The 23,116-nt window shown below is 39.3% G+C and overlaps 2 protein-coding genes across 2 annotated transcripts; both read left to right on the forward strand.

Moving 5' to 3' along the window:
* Window positions 1-6,255: 6,255 nt before the first annotated feature.
* On the forward strand, window positions 6,256-8,347 carry LOC145443078 (purine nucleoside phosphorylase LACC1-like). Its single transcript, XM_080321073.1, has one exon. The coding sequence runs from the start codon at window positions 6,316-6,318 to the stop codon at window positions 7,519-7,521; it is 1,206 nt and encodes a 401-aa protein (XP_080177199.1). The 5' UTR covers window positions 6,256-6,315; the 3' UTR covers window positions 7,522-8,347.
* A 22-nt stretch (window positions 8,348-8,369) lies between these two features.
* On the forward strand, window positions 8,370-22,819 carry LOC145443060 (uncharacterized). The gene is made up of 13 exons (XM_080321057.1): window positions 8,370-8,562; window positions 8,865-9,090; window positions 10,393-10,642; window positions 11,171-11,251; window positions 11,602-11,758; window positions 15,458-15,576; window positions 15,639-15,800; window positions 16,693-16,736; window positions 17,402-17,611; window positions 18,181-18,389; window positions 20,013-20,170; window positions 20,897-21,016; window positions 22,209-22,819. The coding sequence occupies exons 1-13, from the start codon at window positions 8,370-8,372 to the stop codon at window positions 22,446-22,448; spliced, it is 2,169 nt and encodes a 722-aa protein (XP_080177183.1). The 3' UTR covers window positions 22,449-22,819.
* The last annotated feature ends 297 nt before the right edge of the window (window positions 22,820-23,116 follow it).

Here is a 23,116-nt window from a genome sequence, read left to right on the forward strand (position 1 = left end):
AGTAAAGAAGATAGTATAGAAAAAGAAAGCGACAAGAAATAGGGCGGCATGAGTTGGCAACTAATACAGAGATGTTAAACTTACTAATTTTCTCAATAAACACACTACTGATATTTGATTACAAGCTGGTATCACGTAACAATCTGAAATACAGAGAGTTTAAATGTAGCAACGACAAAGGCGACTTCTTGTGACTTTAATTGGCACGGCACACTTTGCCACATTTACTTGATTAACCGGACGACGTACGTACAGGCTACGTAATCGCGGCACCTAAATCAGCAGTCTGCATAGTGATCGAATATCCGGTTCATTTTATACAGCCTATAATTTTAGTACACGGATTACATTGAAAAGTAGGTTCTCAATTCCAGGTAACTTTTCGAAGGCCGCGCATTGCCTAGGTCTGACCGAGCGAGAGGCGCAGACTATATGACCTCACGGCCGTATCGCAACTCAGTCGTCAAAGCATAGTAATTTACAGCGTAGCTACGCTGTAAATTGCTATGGTCAAAGCAACTCGATGGTGCAGGCGAAAAAGAACATCATATCTCTATCTCTCTATAATCTGAAATGATTACCACGGCACGGATCGGTGCACACTGCACACCCTGCACGGTTTCTACCCGGGGAATTACCTAGTGTCTACGAAATATACGAATCACTGTTCTTTCCGGCCCCGTGGATATACTCAGATATCGCAGGTATCGCAGATATCGCAGATATCACTACTGTGGATATACTCAGATATCGCAGATATCATGGTGGATATACTCAGATATCGCAGATATCACCAAAAACCGCAGACATCGAGGTCATATAAAGGTCACGCTTCGTTTAGAGCGCAGATATCACGTCTTAAGCATGTCTAGGTCGATTCAGTGCACAGATATCAGGTCCGGACCATGCCTGGGGGAATTTTGTGCGCAGATATCAGCTCCGGAGCATGTCCGAATACAAATAGGGTGCAGATATCAGGTCTGGACCATACCTGGATTCTTTTGGTGCGCAGATATCAGCTCCGGAGCATGTCCGAATACAAATAGTGCGCAGATATCAGGTCTGGGCCATACCTGGGCTCTTTTCGTGCGCAGATATCAGCTCCGGAGCATGTCCGAATACAAATAGTGCGCAGATATCAGGTCTGGGCCATACCTGGATTCTTTTGGTGCGCAGATATCAGCTCCGGAGCATGTCCGAATACAAATAGTGCGCAGATATCAGGTCTGGGCCATACCTGGGCTCTTTTCGTGCGCAGATATCAGCTCCGGAGCATGTCCGAATACAAATAGTGCGCAGATATCAGGTCTGGACCATACCTGGATTCTTTAGGTGCGCAGATATCAGCTCCGGAGCATGTCCGAATACAAATAGTGCGCAGATATCAGGTCTGGACCATACCTGGGCTCTTTTGGTGCGTAAATATCAGCTCCGGAGCATGTCCGGATACAAATGGTGAGCAGATATCAGCACCTATAATTATGAGCATTGAACATATAATGCCCTTACCAGTGCGCAGATATCAGGTTTGGCGTCTTTTTCATGCGCAAATGTTAGCTTCGGAGCATGTCCGGATACAAATAGAGCGTTGCGGCGGTCAACTTAATCGAATAGGCAGGTATAGGGCTAGTCGACAAACATGGTAAATACTGTTTAAACAGCTAAATGAGAAACTCCGACCATCTGCGCTTTGTTCGGCTCACGCATTAGCACGAAATCCGAGCCGTGTCGGATTCTTCGGGAATGGTGTATATTGGTAGTTAATCCAAGAATTATCAATGAAAAACTCAAATAACTCCGCTTCTACTATTTGGAATTGATTCAAATTCGTTTTGCATCGTCTTTGAAGAAAATTCAACAATTTCGGGGGGTTGACAGGAAAATTTGAAATTTTTAAAACATTTTTTCTAATAAATTAAAAATTTAAATTGGCTCTGCGGGGGCTTATATTCTTGTTAGAATTGAACCAAATTTGGCGTGCAACGGTTTTTAGGGTAACCTGACAATTTAATCAGTGAATGGCTGGAATCCGGAAAAAAGTTATTTTTGAACGACACTGTACTCATGACACACAAAACCTGAAAGTACCTCAGATTTAAACCGCGGTATAAATACAGTAGCCTAGCCTACAACATTTTAATCCAAATTCTGCATGCTCATAGTAACGTAGAATGGTATGCACGTATAGGCACGTAGGATTTATGACCGCTATATAATTCTTAGTTAGGTTATGTTTTCTTGTACCACTCTTCTCCGCCCTTCGGGTGTGAACACACACTCTTTTCGCAAGGAGTGTGAGGTTATTTGAACATTTATCATGACAATTATTCTTATAAACGTGATAGAAACATGTGCCAATGCTATACTCTCTACTTTACAAAATACAAAGTGTAAAAAAGTATTATTATTTCCTTAAATTTTTTTCAAGTAGAATTGGATGTAGTACAAAGATATATAACCACTAGAGCAGGGATGTGAAACATACGACCGGACGATTTTATCCGACCCGCGAAAAAATTTCGATTTGATGGAAAAATGCTTGTATTATCCTGCATATTTCTAACAAATGTTGAGATTTTTAGTCCGTGAAACTTCTATTAAATAATCCCTCAATGCAGCAAAGGTAAAATATGTGCATAGGCCACATTTTAACTATTATTTTGTGGTTTCACTCTAGCAGTATTAGCAAAAATTCGATGACATTGACACGCAATTCCGGGAAGCCAAAATGGAGAACACTGAGTTCAGAGTTTCATGGAAAAATTGACCTAGAATTGACCTAGAAGAAGCGAAAACGCCAATGTGAAATCGTTGCATGCATGAATATATGGAGAATATAGTAGTTACAAAAATGTAATTCAAATATCTGCGTTCGCCCTACTGTATCACTTCTGACTGAAAAGGTTCCCGACCACCAGAGGAAAACGAATCGCGATTTAAATGAACCGAATTCCAACGGCCACGTCTACATTAAATCTCTTGTATTCCTCCCAACGCATACGCAGAGTTAACGCCAGATTACGACTGAAACAAGGGGATCATAGAAATATGCTGATATCGTCGTAAGAGCCCCTGTTTTAGCGGTTTGTAACTATATTCAACCAGTCAATATTTGTATTTTTGCAAATTCCATTGTTTGCGAATAAACGTGTCGCTTGAATAGAACCCCTAATCCCCTATATTCTGAAGGTTTGAATGCGGCCCGCGAAACAACTTGAGTTTGACACCCCTGCACTAGAGTAGTCTAAGTGATACAAGCAGGCAAAATCTGCCTGAGGACCCAAAAATAACTGTAAGTGGTTTGTTACTGGTCAGCTCTGACCAGTGACCAGGCCTGACCATTTCCATCCAGACATGATGTGGAGTTGATATCGACCAAAGAAATACGCTCAGGCATGGTCCAAACCTGACATCTGCGCAATATTTGTATCCAGACATACTCCGGGTCTGATATCTGCGTATCGCTTGGCGTCAGACATGCTGCGGACCTGATATCTATGCAGGAAACAGCCCCAGGTATGGTCTAGACCTGATATCTGCGCACTATTTGTATTCGGACATGCTCCGGAGCTTATATCTGTGCACCAAAAGAATCCAGGTATGGTCCAGACCTGATATCTGCGCACTATTTGTATTCGGACATGCTCCGGAGCTGATATTTGCGCAGCAAAAGAGCCCAGGCATGGTCCAGACCTGATATCTGCGCACTATTTGTATTCGGACATGCTCCGGAGCTGATATATCTGCGCACCAAAGAATCCATGTATGGTCCAGACCTGATATCTGCGCACTATTTGTATTCGGACATGCTCCGGAGCTGATATCTGCGCACCAAAAGAATCCAGGTATGGTCCAGACCTGATATCTGCGCACTATTTGTATTCGGACATGCTCCGGAGCTGATATCTGCGCACCAAAAGAATCCAGGTATGGTCCAGACCTGATATCTGCGCACCAAAAGAATCCAGGTATGGTCCATACCTGATATCTGCGCACTATTTGTATTCGGACATGCTCCGGAGCTGATATCTGCGCACAAAATTCCCCCAGGCATGGTCCGGACCTGATATCTGCGCACTGAATCGACCTAGACATGCTTAAGACGTGATATCTGCGCTCTAAACGAAGCGTGACCTTTATATGACCTCGATGTCTGCGGATTTTGGTAATATCTGCGATATCTGAGTATATCCACAATGATATCTGCGATATCTGCGATATCTGAGTATATCCACAGTAGTGATATCTGCGATATCTGCGATACCTGCGATATCTGCGATATCTGAGTATATCCACGGGGCCTTCTTTCCTAGAAGGCTGTGGCCGTTACTGATTAGTAGGGCAAGTTTTTATTCGATTACCAGAGAACCCGTCCCTTGGAGAACCCGTCCCTACCAACTCGGCCCTCGGAGAACCCGGCTCTCGGGAAATTTTGCATATCAAGCACGCGTGGTCTACTTGTTGTGGTATCAAATCCATGGAAAGTTGCATTTATTTTTCACAAAAGTTGCAGTACAAAGTTGCATTTATTTTTCACAAAGTTGCACTAAAAAGTTGTATTTGTGGACAAGTTCCTTTGAATTACTAGGGTATAATGAGATAGATTACCAGTGAACCCAGCCCTCGGTAAACCCAGCCTTACAAACCCAGCCCTCGGTGAACTCGGCCCTCGGGAACTTTTGTAATTAAGTGTATTAACAAGTATTATTATGAATTATTAAACTAATAATGTTATTATCAACTGATTTTTCGATCTTGTAAGGAGGTCAGGGCATACGTAGATCACGCATTACCAGTGAAGATTACCAGTGAACTCAGACCGCGGTGAACTCAGCCTTACAAACTCGGCCCTCGGTGAACCCGGCCCTCGGTGACTTCCGCCCTTGGGAAATTTTGTATTCAACGGCAACCCTAATATCCCACCTCCGGCAACCCTAATATCCCACTTCCGGCAACCCTAATATCCCACCTCCGGCAACCCTAATATCCCCCCTCCACCAACCCTAATATCCCCCCTCCCCCAACCCTAATATCCCACCTCCGGCAACCGGGTTCACCGAGGGCCGGGTTCACCGAGGGCTGGGTTTACCGAGGGCTGGGTTTGTAAGGCTGGGTTTACCGAGGGCTGGGTTCACCGGCAACCATGAGATATACTCGAATCAATCCGCATCCAAGGCACTGTAGCAAAACTCAGCGACTTCAAAAAAGTCAATAGCATGAAAAAATTGACCCAGTGAAAATATAATTTTCGTCAGTCTAGCCTGAAAGGTACGTCAAGCAGAAAGGACCTCAGATTTTTGCGACAGTGAAATAATCAAGCGATCTATTTATATATAGTGCCAATTATTTCCAGTAAAAAGTTCGTTGCATGAAAATTCGATATAAGAATCCTCCAAAGAGCCTAAAACACCATGCTACATAACTTATGAGTATTTATGAAGCTGCCGGTAGCTGTAAAAAAAAAGTTGCAAAAGTTGCAAAAACTTGTCCTACTGATGAAGCATTAGTAATGTACTTTCCATATCTCATAACCCAGAGACCCAAAGTTTACGTTGGTTAGAATCGAGCTCTGAATTGAACTGGAAGGACACAGTTGCACGTTGAGTTGCCAGAAGCCCTATGACGTCGCAAATCAGTTTCGTTGCATGTTGTATGCCCTGCTCCTGCATGATTCGGCTCTTTGTGTCATTTTGTACCAGATCTAGTTGTGTTTTGCATGATTGTCAGTCGTATGTATTTGTGTGTGCCTCAAATATATCAGGCCAGCTTCGTATATAGCGTAGCTGGTAGAGAAGTAATGTGTCGTTGTAGAGCACATATCTCCCACCATAGCAAATGTGCTAGGATCATCAGTACTTGCCTCAAACCATAATACGAGCAGCCGCAATCATATATTGACAACCACAAAAAACATGAAAACACGACAACTCTATTTGTACCAAACTTCATCGACACCCAGCAGTACGCTGCTTTCACTGTGGAATTTGTGCAAGAGGTTTATGAAAATGCTTTAGTATGTAGTGTACTTAATAAGTAAATATGTACGTTTCAAAGAATTCAAGAGTGACTTGCATATTTCGACCATGAAAAAAACAAAGTCTTGCAAATTACTGCTCGGCAGTCACCCTATAAAGACTGGTTTTATCAGCAGAGGCTATATGCATGTACTGATTTATGCCCATTTGCCAGATGAGAGTTTTGTGGATATATATCCACTGTTATATATATATATTATACTACTGTGGGTGAATTAATTTATAATGTTCGTTCTAATTTTACAGGTTGTGATACATAATTTTCATTTATAATATCAAAATGGCTTTGTTTCTGTTTTTTCACAAAGATTCTGATGTCATGAAGGTCTTGACGGATTCAGTGAATGCCGAAATGCAGTCACGTTATGTGTGCAAATATTTGATCTTTGTCGATAGGGAAGCCGAGCGTGTATCTGGATATTGTGTAGCGACTGTTCCCGACCTTATCGACGGGTTGATTGAAATGAAGCGGATAATGGATGGAAAGAGTATTCTAGAAGCAATGTGCCTTCTTCCCTACCAGCATCAAACCACATTCATTTCTATCAAAGATATCATTTTTCCTCCAATATGTAATATATCACTGGAACCTTATCTTGGTGATGCTCAAACTCATCCCTTGGAATCAATCTCATCTCATTGTGATATTTCTACAATAATAATGAACAGACTACAAAAAATCGAAAGCTGTAGTACTGTCCAAACAATACGATCGAAGATGATTCCGACAGATTTATTCATTCATGGATATTCCAAGCGATACGGAGGGATATCCAACTATCCGGGAATGAAGTCGCTGAATCTTGTGTACAGTCTCAGGAAGCCAGACCCGATATTTACGGTGAAAGAAAACGCTCGAAGATTATGCCGACATCTGGGGGTCGACCACGGGAAGTACCATCTTGCGAAAGCAAATCACGGTAACAAAATCTGGGTTTTCGAACATTCCGCGCCTGATTCTTATGATGGAATAGTAACAAGAACCCCAGGCGTTACGGTCGCATCACCTGCAGCTGACTGTAACATGTTACTGCTAGCTGATCCTGTGAGACGAGTCTGTGGTGCCATACATGCTGGATGGAAGGGTATTCTAGCAGGAGTAGTGCAATCTGCTGTAGAGGCGATGGTTTCAAGTTACGATTCTGATCCAAACAATATCGTAGCAAGCCTTGGGCCTTCGTTGAGTGTATGTTGCTGTGAATTTGGAAAAGACGATTCCAAGAAATTTGAAAGCATTGGAGATGACATAGTAGTTTGGTGTGAAGGGAAAGAAAAACCTCACATTGACCTTCGTTTGGCCGTTGTTACTATTCTTGAAAAATGTGACATCAAACGTGCTAACATTGATGACGGAGCTAATGGTTCCAATCCAACAAAAGAACTTTCCACTTGCACTAAATGTGATCCGAACGAAGACTTCTTTTCTTACCGTCGGGATGGACCAAAGTTTGGAAATCAAGTGGTTTTCATTTGTATTAAAGATTGATCTACTGTATATTAAGGAACACCATCATGAGAGTGCTCGTGAATACTGGACCTTCATCTGACATATTAATTACACCTACTTAAACATACCACTTCAGTTTCATTGCTAGCCCTTCTATGTTGTCTTATGCGATTTATTTCAGTGTGTGTGCACTGCAGTGTGCATACATGCTTCCATGTTCTAGGACAGTGGTTCTCACAGTTTTTTTAGACACACCCGCTTTATGTTGGTGAAAAGTTTCGCGCCCCCTTATCGCGATATCACAAAATATCGAAGAGAGCAATCAAAATGCTAGCAATCCCAACGGATAGTTTGATGGCATTTAAGGTTATGGCTGTTGACGAGAGAATTCTAAAATATGAAATTAGGACAATAGACAGAGCAACAATCATGACTTGGAGATAAATCGTGCGGAGCGCGAAAAATTGTCAGTTAACAACAGCTTCACGTCCCCTCTAGATGCTTCTACGCCTCCCAAGGCCCTCTCAGTTTCAAAACCCCTGTTCTAGGCCAAGTTGGCTGTGTCTGAAAGACTACTTCAAGCCGTTTTGAAACCTTTCTATCTTTTTATTGTATCACAATCTTGTGGTGTTTTGAAACAATAAAAATAATAATAAAGCGAACTAGAACCAGATGCAGCTGTGCTAAAAATCGTTAGATCGAGTCTGAGATGTGCTCTTGTGCAATGATTTTCCTATGCATGTACGGTATGGTTGATTTTGTAACATTTAAATATCGTACTGGGAACACATTTTACAGGAAAAATTTTATATTCCTAATACGTGTTTCTTGAAATTGATAATCTCGCTTAATTTTAATGCTTTAGGTTATCCTGTACCAATGATATAATGAGTGAGGTGATCACAGACTCACGAGCATTAGCATTTCAAAATGTTCAAAATAAAATCCTTGGTTTTCTGGATCAATTACTTGATGACATCGGCAAATTGCCTGAGGAAGAAAACCTCCGAGCCCAAAATATGCAACAATCCGTCGATGGCATAAAAAAGATTGTCTTCAGTCTGGGCGAAAGATTCACTGGTGAGCTCTATCCGGGATTGCCGCCTTTACTGCGATAGGTTATGCACTGTGGTCAAGTTTTTTGTTGGAATTCTGGCGTCTGAACATCCAGGTGATTTTTGGATAAGTCCATAACAACATATTTCACAAGGAAGCAATTAAAATGAATCAATTTGCAAATTACTTCAGTTGTATGATTTTTGTCTATTGTATGGTAATTGTAGCTCACTACCAGCAACCAACTGTTTATGTCAATTATATATAGATGTATTTATCTTTACGATCAGTAATGTATATCTGTTTGTCACCGATTTTTTTTTCAGAGGAAGCACGGCCAATTGAATCATTTCAGAAGATTGCTTTTAGTGAACTATTCACAAAGGAAGAAGACATAAAGAAGTTAAAACCCGTTGCAAGTGGAAAATTTGGAGAGGTGGTGCATCGCACCTTTAGAGGCCAAAAGGTCGCGGTCAAGATCTTGAAATTAGGAACGGAAGATGGAAGCAGTCAAAATCTGCAGAGTTTTAAAAGTGAAATTGCGACTTTGAGGTATTAACTGTCAGAAACCTTCCAGTCATAGGCGCAGGTATGCTAAGTAGGCTATGCCGCGTCTACCTAGTAATTTTGGGGGTATACGACATACCCATAATTCTGTTAGGATTGTAAGCGCCTAAACTAGCTGGTGAATTGTGCGGTTTAGAATTAGTCAATGTATTTCCGTGTAAAGTCTTCTGCTATGTGAGCAAATTAGCAACACATGATTGATGTGTATTCATTTGTAAGGCAAATTGGGCAATTTTTTTCTAATTTCATATGTCGTTGCATATTGGTGACATTGCGGATTGCATCTCGCTGGTAATCTGATGTGCTAAAAGCTAATGAATGGCATTTTTGTTTCTGTTTTGAGTTGTTATAGTATTCCCACAAAAGTATGGCTTATAGTAGCATTACATACATCATATATACGTAAGTTCATCAACACAGTATTTAAATTTACATAGCTTAATTATCAATTTTGTTACCATTATTGCGTTACCCCTTTCTGACATCATGGAACCAGCATACATACGGAAAATTAGCGTCCGGCGCCTATGCTTTCAATACCGTAGTTAAAAGTCTTGTGTAGGTCCGATATCCAGGGTTGTAACCAAGTCACAGGTCAATCTCACTTTTATAGTTTTGACTCGAGTCAAGTCGAGTCATTTTAAATCCACCACTGAGTCAAGTCCAAGTCATAGTGTTGTGACTCGAGTCCAAGTCATTGTGTTCACTCTTCAGTTTTGAGTTCAATCCGGCTCAACCCACTATTTTCAACTCTTCTCGAGTGATATAGAATGGATTGCATTCATAATATATTAATTTTCCTCAGTCAATTCAATTTATTGCTAATCATTTCGTCATTTCAATGCACCACAATGTGATACAATGAAAGATAGGAATGTGCCGAAACGACTTGAAGTAGTCTTCGAAATTCGACAATTTCCAATAGCCAAGTAGCAGGATCGATAGATGAAATCTAAATTCCCAATAATGTGGTAACTTACTATTCTTCGAAGTTACAATGAAATGTCTGTCTTGGCCGCCCTAGTCTCGAGTCATATGACTTGGTTCGATTCATGCACAATGCATCGAGTACAAGTCGAGTCAATACATAAATTGACTCGAGTCGATTCAAGTCATTTCACGCATTTAAAAAAAAATGACTCGGGTCAAGTCGAGTCACCAAAAAATCGTGAGTCGATTCATGACTCGAGTCATTACAATGCTGCCAAAATCTCAATATTAAGCAAGTCCATGCCTTATTCTTGACCTGATTGCAGTGCTACTGGTTTTGTAATTCATTAATTTCAGAGTCATTACTCACGAAAACATCATCAGTTTCCGCGGTTGGGGAGAACACCAAGGATTTCATTATCTTGTAATGGAGCATCTCGACAAAACCCTTGACAAACATGTTACGGAGCAAAATGATGATGACAATATTGGACTGTCGTCTCGTATTACTTGGGCGGTTGCAAAACAAATTATGCAAGCTATGCTTTATCTGCATTCACTAGAGAATGCCATTGTGCATGCAGATTTGAAGCCTGATAATATACTGGTGGGATTTTGAACTATTTGTAGATTTATTTCCTGATTATGTGTCATTTGAAAACCAAACATGCATAACGCGTTTCATATATCATAGCGATGGAATCAGTATCTTAGATCTATTTTTCAAATTGATAGAAAAATCACGTTTTCATAAAATTTTCAGTTTTTTTCGGCCAATTTCTGGTCATGGGTCTAGTTTGTCACATTGTATCACAGTTAACCAAGATATGGCCAAAAAAATGAAAATTTTACATGAAGTTATTTTTCTTTATACAATTGAATAGTTTATTCATATTGAAATGAACCCGAATATTTTCGGCTGACACTCGTCAGGGGTAATTGTCAGCAACTAGAAATGTGTAGAATGGACTTAAGCTACTTTGATGCCACTCGACGATCTATTTTGTGAATAACTCAATATCGATAAAATGCACTGTGTCTCCACTTTTCGATCAATTTGATATCAACATATTATTTTCTGATTAAATCCCTTATCTTTAAAGCATTGCTTTGGATGTTATTCATTCTTCAACAGGTTGACACGCAGCCTATCATACCAAAGCCCAAAATCATCGACTTTGGTCTTTCCAGGCACGACTTTCAGGATGAGCGTAAGGTACCGGTGCTGTTATGACTCAATTTAAGCCTTTAGATTACATGTTTTCATTTTATTCTGTGGTTCTTGGTTATTTCGTGCCCAAGCATAACACTGACTGTAAAACTGTTCCAAGGATGTTCTTAAGTTTTAGAAATGATCCTTAAGCTTAAACATATCTTTCCGGCTATGACCCTTGCATTCATGCTTCATTGACGTGGTTTCAAAAAGTTCCAAGGACTGATGAAGAAAGAATAGTTTAGTAACGAAATCATTGGAACTGTATTACCTAATCTCATAATAACTTTTGCTTAAATCTGAGATAATGAAATTGAAATAGATTGAAGAATTAGACGAATTCATCGTTACAGGGCCACATTAAATATCTTCCAAAACAAGACGAAGTCGATGAGGTGAAGAGTATGGACGATCTGATGAAACTAGACGTGTACGCTTTTGGTTTGGTCGTACTTTTCATGAGAACAGGAAAATATCCTTTCGGTGATCGGCAGACGGGAGATATGAACGGTGAGGTTGTCAGTGTCCAGAAGCGGCCAGTAACAAATTTCTGCTTTTTGAAGTAATCGCAATGTTTCTCCTACTTACACCACTTGATAAAGTGGTTCTGTTTTTAGACTGCTTTTTCTTCTACTGGATTGAAAGATTTTTAGGCAAAATTACTTGGTTTTTACGCAGTGGATGATGTTGAGTCGGAAGTGTTTTTGGGATAGGTTCCTATCACTTTGATAAATCTCAGGGTTGTAACCGAGTCTCAATGTTGCGAGTCACAAGTCAATCTCACTTTTATAGTTTTGACTTGAGTCAAGTCGAGTCATTTTCAATTTGCCACCGAGTCAAGTCCGAGTGCAAGTCAGCTAGTAGAGGGTTGAGTCGGAGTCATAGGCCCGTATTCAAGAAACCTTACTCAGTGCTCAAACTCATTTTGTGTCAACATTGCGTAAGAATCGGTATTCACAAAGCGAAGCGAGAGAACGAGTTTGAGCTCGGCTGGAGTCGAACTTAGCGCTCTTTCGAGTTGTACTTTTGTGGTTATGGTATTCAATAACGAGTTGAGGTTGGAGTCGATCTCGAGATGCGGCGTTTAATCAAGCGTTTTCCGAGTCAAGCCATGGGCAGACTGAAGGCCTTACTCATTCACTTTTTTACGGTTTGGCCGTGAATATATTGTGAAAATAGCGCTGTGAGCATGTTTGGTGCCTGAATTCACAATTTCAACTGTAATATATAGCAATGTTATCGGAAGGAAATCATGTTCTAGCGCCATATGACTTCATCGTTGGCTGCATAGGCTATTTCCAGGCATTTTTCATCAGAAGGGCTTCCAATGGATTCGCAAACGCGGTTAATTCCTCACAACGCTCTGTTTTATCATTTAAATATATAACGAAGCATCAGGATATGTAGAAACGAATGTAGGGTGAATGTTACTGAAAAACCACACACAAGCTGTTGTACAATAGCGATCTTCCAACCCTAACAAGAATCAAATCCGCGGCGATGCGGGCAGACAAATGCAATACACAATGGTAGATGACCTGGCGCTTTATGAATATACGCAATGTTAGATCATCACAATACCGTTAATAAAACCGTCCGTCCCCGTGTATGGCGCAAATATCAACAACGCGGTGCCACTACCCATCGTCATAATCCAATAAATAACTTGGGCTTATGCCTGAAGACTTCAGGATGAAGTCTGATGTTTCATTATTTGAAAATATTTGCTTTGGCTACTACAGTATGTCAAATAGTCCTTAAATTGACCGCAACTTGAGTGATCACTAGGGCCATTTTTATATGACCTTAAAAAATCAATAATATGACTTTATTTTTTGGAAAATATGACTTCATATGACTTTATGCAAAAATCGTGTATTTTTACATGCGAACAACGTCACTCACGGAACTAAAGAGTAAAACATACGCAACATAACAGTAGGCCTAATACACATCAATTTTTATTTTAAACAACTGTTGTAGTACAGTTTCATGTAGTGTGGAATGTTAAAGTCTTTGAAGTTGGACGTAAAATGACTTTGGTAAGGAAAATGAGCGCTCCGCAGACGCTGATGTGGGTTGACACTTCTGCAGTTTTGCATAAAGCGCTGGTGAAATGGGTTGTCTTTGTAGCTCCACAATTGGTTTCACAATACCATTTGAGTCTTAAAGTAATTTTTGAGCTCAAGCGGATCTTTTCTGATATCAAGGGCATTCAGATCATCATTGGCCTTTTTGATGGTGCACGAACAACTTTCGATTTTAAATATTAAGTTTGAAATGTTGTTATAGTGTAGGCATATTTCTGTTAACTGACTAGTCAACTTTGGATCGTTGATTGAAGTTTTGACGCTCTTTACAATAACTCATTCACCTTTCTATGCATTGACTATTTCTTTCACTTGTGGAAGTCTTTCGACATAATATTGAGCAGCTTTCAACCAGCTACTCTAACGAGTAACTACCGTAAACCGGGGTAACTTTGGACAATTTTCAACGATTCCGTTCTGTATCTTGGAAATGCTAGGGTGTAAGGGAGGCAAGTTTTGTGTTTTTCATGGGTCATGGAGCAAAGATTAGAATTACCTAATCCAAAATCTTCATGGTCATAAATAAGTACCTTATTTTCATAAATGATCCGTGTCCAAAGTCACCCAGGGCTGCATGTGGGGTAACTTTGGACAATGTAGTTTTTTGTATGCCTTTACACTCTATTGTTTATGAAACCTCGTAAGGTAAGAGTTGATGAGAGCAGTGGCTAAAACTGAAACAAAATAGTTCATGTCTGGCCTATTGCATGATTTTTACCTAATCCACCCCACCCCACCCCCCAAAAAATAGGTAGTTTATGAAGGGTAATGCCCCCTTATTCATCCCTTATCTCAATTTTCCCTCATGGCTTCACCAATTGGGACTTATAAATAACATATGGTGATGAGGGGTATCCCACTGGCAGTGTCAGCAATCGACAGCAAACATTAAGCATGTTACCGTGATTTATTGCCGATTTCAAATATGTTACTGTTCTTTAAAAGATACACTTTCCCTTTCTTATGTCCTCTGATGGATATATTTGTCATAATTTACGATATCCCATATTCAGCAGGCACATCTTTAGCAGTATGTGATAAGTTTTTGAAGTAGCTTACGCCCGATTACAATCTCTCAGCTCATTGCCTACCCATTTTTCATATTTTGGCAAACTCTTAATTTGTTAACCTTTTCATTCCATTTTAAAAAGCCATCAGACCGGTCATAAGGACTATAGTTGACGATACCAGGGATATCTAGAAACTTTCTAGATATCCCTGGACGATACACTTTGACACAGATGAAGCAGCCACTTTCCAGAGCTCTAAATATCACATTTTCTACTGTCCAAAGTTACCCCGTTCTGATAAAATTTGACGGGGCAACTTTGGACATCACATTTTCTTGTATTGATCTAAAGGTGAGCCCACTGAGATTTTTGCCATGGATTAAGACTACTTAGAGGTATCTGCTGCCAACTTTTTAATCTATGAATCACATGCTATCTATGTTTGGTTGTAAGAAGTTTAATGCCCATCAAATTTGATGAAATTGACCCCCGCCATCAATTTATCAATGTTGGGTCAAGTTCAACTGGTAGTGAAATGAATCCATCTTTTATTGAGACTACTTGTGGTACTCTTGCCTCATGAAAAAGAATTGGACATCCAGCGGCAACCCTTTTCCATCAATAACCATTTAAATCTTTTACTGCTTAGTGTCCAAAGTTACCCTTAAGTCCAAAGTTACCCCGGTTTACGGTACCTTAGTTTCTTAGTCCTTATTGCTTCACCGCCTAAATTGTTAATTTTTGTTTGAAGTATACAGCAATACGACTTATAACTAAAAAATATGACTATAAAACTTAAAAAGCTGATTTATGATCTAACCAGGAAAATATGACTTATAACTTTCTTAATATACCTCATAGGGAGGCGGTTTTAGCGTTAAAATTGATTTCACGACTTACCGATGCATAGAAAAAAATATGACTTTAAATGGCCCTAGTCATCACAACCCTGCTTGTGACTTGGTCCCAGTCCTGGTCATTTGTGATTTTGCATTTGCCACAAAGATGCACCATGCAAGTTCGAAAGTAGTAACTTTACTTTGACCATCTCTGGTCGATATAATTTAACCATAGTTACCACTATGTTTATACAAAACAATCACTGTCAGATTACAAGCTGAGTTCACCAATGATAAAGGAAGACGGAAAATATTTTGTACGAAAAGTCCAGCTGCCACCTGATCTGCCTGCAACTGTTCTCGGAGATCTCGTCAAGAAATGTTGCTTGGTATTTCGGGTTGTAATACTCATTCATTCTCGCATATGTTCCATTGTACAAAATACCTGCAGAAAAAAGACCAACGTCCGACTTTCCGAGAAATCAGAGACAAGTTTTTCGCGGAAAAGTTTGAGAACCCGTTTAATTTATCGGAAAAGGGTGAATTTTTCGAATGCGGATTTCTGAAGGACACTCAGATTTTTGTCGCTGATTCTGTTGTGAAAGATTCAGAGGTGAGGACAAGATGAATTTCTGATTTTCTGAGATGTTTTATCTGAAATGTGTGATTATTGGTATATACCAGTAGTTCCCAACATGGGCGATATCGCGCTCCAGTGGACGATTTTGAGAGACAAGGGGGCGAAAATACCAAAGGGAGTGACTGGGGGGGGGGGGGGCAAAATGTTAGAACGTCCACTGAGATATATTTAATTAACACGGCCAAAATATGCATGTGAAGACGGCTTATTCTGCATATGACGCCAAAAAACAAGTTCAACTCAACGTAAAATAGACACGGGAACTTGTTTTTTGATCACCTATTCGGAAAATAGAACCTATGTTTAAGCAGGGTTGTAATGACTCGACTTGAGTCGCGTTTTTTTTATAGTGATTCGACTCGAATATATTTCTGTATTGACTCGACTTGTACTCAAGTCATTGTTAATGACTCGAACCAAGTCATATGACTCTAGACTAGGACGGCCGTGACAGATATTTCATTGTAACTTCGAAGAATAGTAAAGTTACCACATTTTTACAACATTTCGTCTGTCAGGGACCCTACTCGGTGGTGAATTGAAAATGACTCGACTTTACTTGAGTCAAAACTATAAAAGTGAGATTGACTTGTGACTCGGAACCCTGTGACTTGGTTACAACTCGGTGTTTTAGTCAATTCACCAACGAGTTATATAACTATTTATATGTCCTCTTGTGCGGATCCATAAATTTGGGGGCGAACATATGTGTCTAACTTGATAAAAGGGCGTTGAGTCGAAAAAGGTTGGGAACCACTGGTATATACCAAGATTTTTTTCTGCCTGTGCAATACGTTAGTACTGACCTATGATCTGCAATCTACTTGTAGGAACATCATTTTTCGCCTCATTTTATATTTGGCAGGAAGAAGCTTATCTACCTTCTGAAAAGCCTCCCGGTTATAAAAGGTTTGGTTTGGTTTTCTTATTGTCTTTATTAACCAAATTTAGTTGTTGATGGAAGTGAACCATGTGTTATTTCGTAAATTAGAATACAAGCCCTGAGATGAGGGGAGACAAATTTATAATTTGATAAATGTGTGTCATATTAAACAACAAGTTCAGTTTATTTCATCCAATCCAGTACACCACGAGATTGCGATAAAGTGACCAGATAGGAAGGTCATAAAACGTCTTGAAATCAGACAGCCACCTTGACCTAGGCGATGTAAACAAGAGACATGCACGCTTGTACACTGAATGTTCAAAGAGTAATACGTAGATATAACTTATGTTTTGGTCGCTGCCTTGCTTAAATGGCAGTTTGTTATTATTTATAGTTAACGAGCAACAAAGCGACTAAACTTCAACAAATGACTATCAAGATACAAGGGGAAAATCTCCACAGAGAGGGCACTATTGAGCTGTACGGCTCACAATCACTTGACCATTTTTCTTGTTAACATAGAAGACAACATAAAAGGACAAGCGACAAAAATAGGTGGCATGTGATGGAAGACGAGGTCGATATATCAAATCAGTGATCTAATAATAGTCTCGGGCGGCTTATATATATACAAAAATCCGGTGTGAGAATTGATCGATTTCACGATACAAATTTCAATTACATTAAGAGAGAATCTTATTTGCGGAGTGGAAGTGGAATTCGCTCCATATCACGAAGAGCCTGATGAACAGGATTTGCGTAAATTGTACTTGAAACATTATCGAGAGTACCGTGGTAAAGCAAAGAAAAAAGAGATCGATGACAATCCAACCATTGCGCTTTCCAAGCTGGTCACCGATCGGTCTGGACCGGAGGAGGAGCAAAAAGTAGAATTAAAGTGAGTCTGTTTGGTGATATAAACTAATATATTATTGACATAGGTGATCACTACTGAATTACTTTTACTTTTTCAAAGTACTCAAGAAGTCTTCCGTGACTTTCAGTAATTACTCAAGTAAATCTAATATACTCACGCTTCTACTATATCCTTTGCTAGTTGCTAGTTACCCCCGAGTGTCAGTCAAAAATATTCGGGATTATTTCAATATCAATATACTATTCAATCATCATATTTTGTGACTTACTTGCATACTTTTAGCTATTCGCAGTTTGACGTATTATGTTCTTCCAATAAGAGAAATGTTTTTGTGGAGAATCTAGATTCTAGAATTTGTGCATATGGAGTAACAGCTTCATTTCAGTTTTCAGGTTTTAATGGTCCATGACACTCTTGTTTATAACTTCTCTTCAATACTACTTACCTACTTGTGTAGTTTTCAAAGACCGCTAATTGTACTTCTACTCATGTAGTTTTGGGCTGAAAGACAGTTTTATGCATACGCAAGATGAATATCTTTTACATTAAAAATCAAGAGATGGCTGAAAAAAACTGCAACCATTTTACAGATTCAAGCAAAAAACATACGTTCATCACCGTGCCATGAGAGATGTTTGGAGATCGTTCGAACCTAAACAGAAAGAAACGATCGTTTCATGTTTGAGTGAAGTCGACTCGCTCTACAGCAATGCGTTCGGTCTACATGTCGCCATTCTCACCAATGAAGGACGGGGGAAGCCACAAAAATTTGTGTTCACAAAGAGATCTGACCGACCAGGTTTCCATCATTCCCTTGAAATATCATATTATGTTGACTGCTAACCTGTGCTCAGGATGATCGGACCGCGATGATCCGAGTGCTGGAATCCAAATCGAGTATTAATTTCAATGCAGCGGTCGTCAAACTTTATTAAACAGGCCCCCTTGATGACAGTGAAAAATTCCGCAACCCCCGTTATCGTCATAGCGAAAAAGAGCAATCACAATGTTTGCAACCTCAACGCAAAGTTTGATGGCCTGGAAGGTTATCAATGTTGAGAGACCTCTCGAATATGAAGTGTGGACTAAACAGACCAACAATTATGAGCTGGAAGCAAATCGTGCGAAGCGAAAAAAAACTTTTGGCTGTCGTGAAATGTGCTTCTTGAGAGTGGCACTCTACAAAATGTTTCCCAATTCAGTATGAACTCAAAGTGACGACTTCGACGTTCTAAGTCACTTTGATTTATATTCTATCTTCAAAAGATTCAAAAGTCGTATTATAGCCTACATGGCATATGACATGACCTGTCTTCATAGTTTCTACGCACTCAGCACAGATGCTTGACAGACAGACCATAAGCATCAGCTAACACACCTACACTAGCGCTGTTCAAAAATAACTCTTATTCTAGATTCCAGTCATTCGGTGATTAAACTGTAAGGTTACCTCAAAAAACGCACACCAAATTTGGTTCAATTCTAACGAGTATAAGACTCCGCAGATCCAATTCAAATTTTTAATTTACTAGAGAAAATTAAAAAAAAATTCAAATTTTTCTGTCAATCCCATGAAATTGTTAAGCTGTCTTCAAAGACAATGCCAAACAAATTTGACTCAATTCCAACTAGTATTTGAGTTTTTCGTTGATAATTCTCGGATTATCCTTGATTGGTAGATAATCCGAGAATCTAGCATCGGTGTATGGATAGCACGACGGTGCCAAGACATTTAGAATCAAGATATAATTAGGATCATTGCCGTTATTGAAACTTGCGGATTCGAAACTCATTTCAAGATCATATACTCCATTTCTCTAAGGCGACTTCGCGCCTCCCTTCAGTTACTTGCACCAAGGTGGGCGTGGCCGCCAGTTTGAGAACTGTTCTTGTTCTAATGTTTGGAGTCGAGCAGTGTGAGATGAATTTTTTGAGTAACGAAATTAGATGTTCCTTGCCAGTAAAAGTTTAGTTTCCTACAAGAATTATAATTTTGATACTATTTTCAAGTGTAAACCTCCATTGGTCATATCGCAGCATACGAAACATGTAGTACAAAGCAACCTACAGTAATGGAAATGGCATAGCATTGTCACAAAGTGAAATGAAATAGGTATGGTAAAAAAATAACAAATTATCTTTAATATGTAGTCGCGAATAAGGTACTGCATATTTGAACTTCCCACATTAGTCATAATGTTGTGACATCGTAATAAGTGATACTCAAATACTCCACTTGATGCCTTATACCCGATCGAATCACTCGGGTTCTCGAATTTGCCCTGCCCTAACCGTGACCTGACATATTCATTTCGCATAGCGACACATGCCACTTCAATTTCAACGAACACAAACCGTTCATGATTCTCCAACGAACATGTCACTAAAAGCTCATCATTGATGACCGCTATTTTGATTCAAGGGGTTGCCAGTCCTGGTTCTTTCACATGCGGAGCAGTGGAAAGTTGCTCCGTGAAAGATTTTCTGAAACCAGACGCTCGTTCTGAGCTTGTGCCCAATGCAGTGGAAGGGCTGGAGTATATTTCGTTGCTCGATACCGCTGCTAGAGGATTGATAGAGGTTAGTTTTTAATTTAATGGCAATCATCATATGATCAATGTTCCAGCTATCACTAATATGAATCATGGTATGGATATTGTAAGTTTTACGAGATTCTATTTGCCTTGATCTTTGTATTAGAATGAGTTACTGGAATCAGTCGTTTGTTTACACTGTACTACAGTCTATAAAAACTAGAACAAGACACGCTATAAAGATATATATACCACTCGCGGCACACTAACAACAGAAGAAAAGCTGCTTTAAAAATGATTTTCATGTGTTACTGCAATAACTGTGCTTGTTTTTACGAACAGTCAAGCTTATACGAGTGAAACATGGTTGCATTCCTGACAAACATACCCTCATTTTGTCATCAATCCTAGCAGTCTCTCTGATTTATTTCTTTTGATTTCAATCAAAACAGAAAAGCCAACTTCACATTGCCATGGAGATGGAAATGGCTATATCATTTTGATTGCTATTAGACTGATAATGGAATAGGAATGAAAGCAAACGGCCAAATTAGTTTCTTTGTTTTAAAAAATGTTGTAGATCTCTTTTGAGTTGCATATTCTTGTTTAATGTCGGTATGCCTTATTTTAAATATGTGATTCTTATCCGAGAATCGCGGCACAACTGAGAATCTGCGGCTAGTTTGGGGATCACTGGTCTACTTTCTCTCGACAGCAATACTGAACTTCATTGATACCAGCTATAAATACTAATTCTTGCTTCACTTTTTAGGAATTGGGATTGCCGTTGGAAGGCTCTGATAAAGAAGCCATCACTTTGAATACAATTTATTTGAAATTTGACAACCATGAATGGGGAATGTGTGGATTTGTGGACCTCACAAATGAGCAGGTTGTTATATGAATATTACTTCATTGAGCCGATAGCGAACAATATGTCATCGCTGTGGAATCAAAGTAGCTTATGCAGATTATTTTGAGAATTTTAACGTTATGTAAAGTTTTCATTTTCTTTGGCCATGGTTAGCTTTAAAACAATATGACAGACATAAGCATGGCCAAGATATGGCAAAAAATATGAAAATATTACAAAAAAGTTGATATGCTATCAATTTGAACAATGGACAATCAATGATATATACATATGGTTGCCATATTTTGGAAATAAATTTACTGCGAGTTTGTAGTTGGCTGACTAAAAAAAAGTTTGTCATTTTTATTCGACTCCAAATTTACCCACTTTTTACTTGAATTTAGTGGTGCTGGTATTGACTAAAAAAAAGGCCATCTCCTGAAATACCCACTTTCCATGATGTTTTCCGTTGGTTGACTAAAGAAAAAGGTCATCCTTCTGGCTCAGCTCCTGAAAAACTCGCCGGACCGTTACTTGAGTGCTGATTTCCTATATCTCATCCCAATTTTAATTTAAAAAAGAGGGCAAATTCTCAAAAAATAGGACATTTGGGCGTCCTCCGAGGACACTTTCAAAAAAGAGGACAAATCCTCTTGAAAGACGACGTATGGTAACCCAATATATACATAACTTGTGTTTCTCAAACTTATTCACTGTCAGATCCGCTATTTAGGCCTTGAGCTTGACGGGAGCCGTATGATCATAATTGAAAGTGATATAATTCTTAAATAATTAATAGGATCTGCAACTAATTGTACATCAGTCATTGCCCAAGTAATCAAGCTCATTGAAAACATGTGATGTTAAAAGTTTCAAGTCAATGTCATGACTCAGCATCCACTGTAGATTGGGATCAAAACCTGACGTTGACCTACTTTATGAAAAATCTTAACTAATTTTGCTGATTTAACCAGTTGTCAGAAAATACATTTTGGAAGTTAGGGTGCATAAAAGCAGGTTCCTCATTCTACATCCGTTAATGCAGATTTGAAATGCTGATTAACTTTTAATCATGGAAACAAAATACTTTGATTTTCTTGCGTTCCTTTCATTTCAAGACCTTACAAAGTAGTGAGGCTATGATAGCTTCATCTTTGGCAGAGAATGAATGAATCCTATATTTGCTGCTCTGTAGCCCTTATCTATGTTACCATTTATCCATTTTTTTCAGATTCGCGAAGAAAATAGATTCAGCTTCGAAAACCTCAACTACGCTTTCACATCTGGACCGAAAGATAAATTTGAGCATAGGGAAATCTACGGAGTTGACTTTGAGCTACGTAACATGGTCGAGTGGATAAGAGAGAACCACGATAAGCTTGCAAGTTCAGCTAAAATTGTTGTTGTGAAAGTGCTTGAGGCATTCTTCGGAGTTGCGCCAGTCGCCAGCGCTTTTGCAAGGAAGATGTAGCGCCAGGGTTGTAAGGTAACCAAGTCACATGGTTCCGGGTGACAAGTCGATTTCACTTTTAGATAAAAGACATTTCCCGGTCCTATTTTCCAAGTATTACCAATCCGTGATCTGACATATCGATTTCGCCTACTGACACATTCCAATCGTTCATTTCATCATTTTACATTTTATGATATCTTCTTTTACTTTCCGTTGAGTGTAAATCTACATGTCTTTTATATGTTCTTTCATTAGGCCAGGGTGGGTATTTGATTGGAAGACTTATCCCAAGTCGTTCCTCTACCTTCCTATTTTTTGACTGTATCACGGTGTTGGTGGTGTTTTGAAACGATGAAATTGTATGTAAGAATAAAAATGTATACCCAGAACGTGCATAAGTGCAATCTACACATTCATAACCACTGGAGGATGCAGATGTGCAAGAAAACACAAACTCTATGTATTGAGGTAGACACTAGACAGTTAACAATCAGTTATCAACCGTATCACAAAGGTTAGTGAGTGACAGAGCGTGTTTGGCCATACAATGTTTACAAAGCAGACTTGGACATCATTCTATGGTTATCAAATTAATGAAATGTTTCTTTTTCTAATTTAATATGGGAAATGTTTCTATGCACTATTTTTAATTAGAATATAATTTCTGCTTTTTCCGTAAATGCTAC

Source organism: Botryllus schlosseri, chromosome 7, assembly GCF_051294905.1.
Source record: "Botryllus schlosseri isolate E-star chromosome 7, Bs_hap1, whole genome shotgun sequence".
Taxonomy (NCBI): Eukaryota; Metazoa; Chordata; class Ascidiacea; order Stolidobranchia; family Styelidae; genus Botryllus; species Botryllus schlosseri.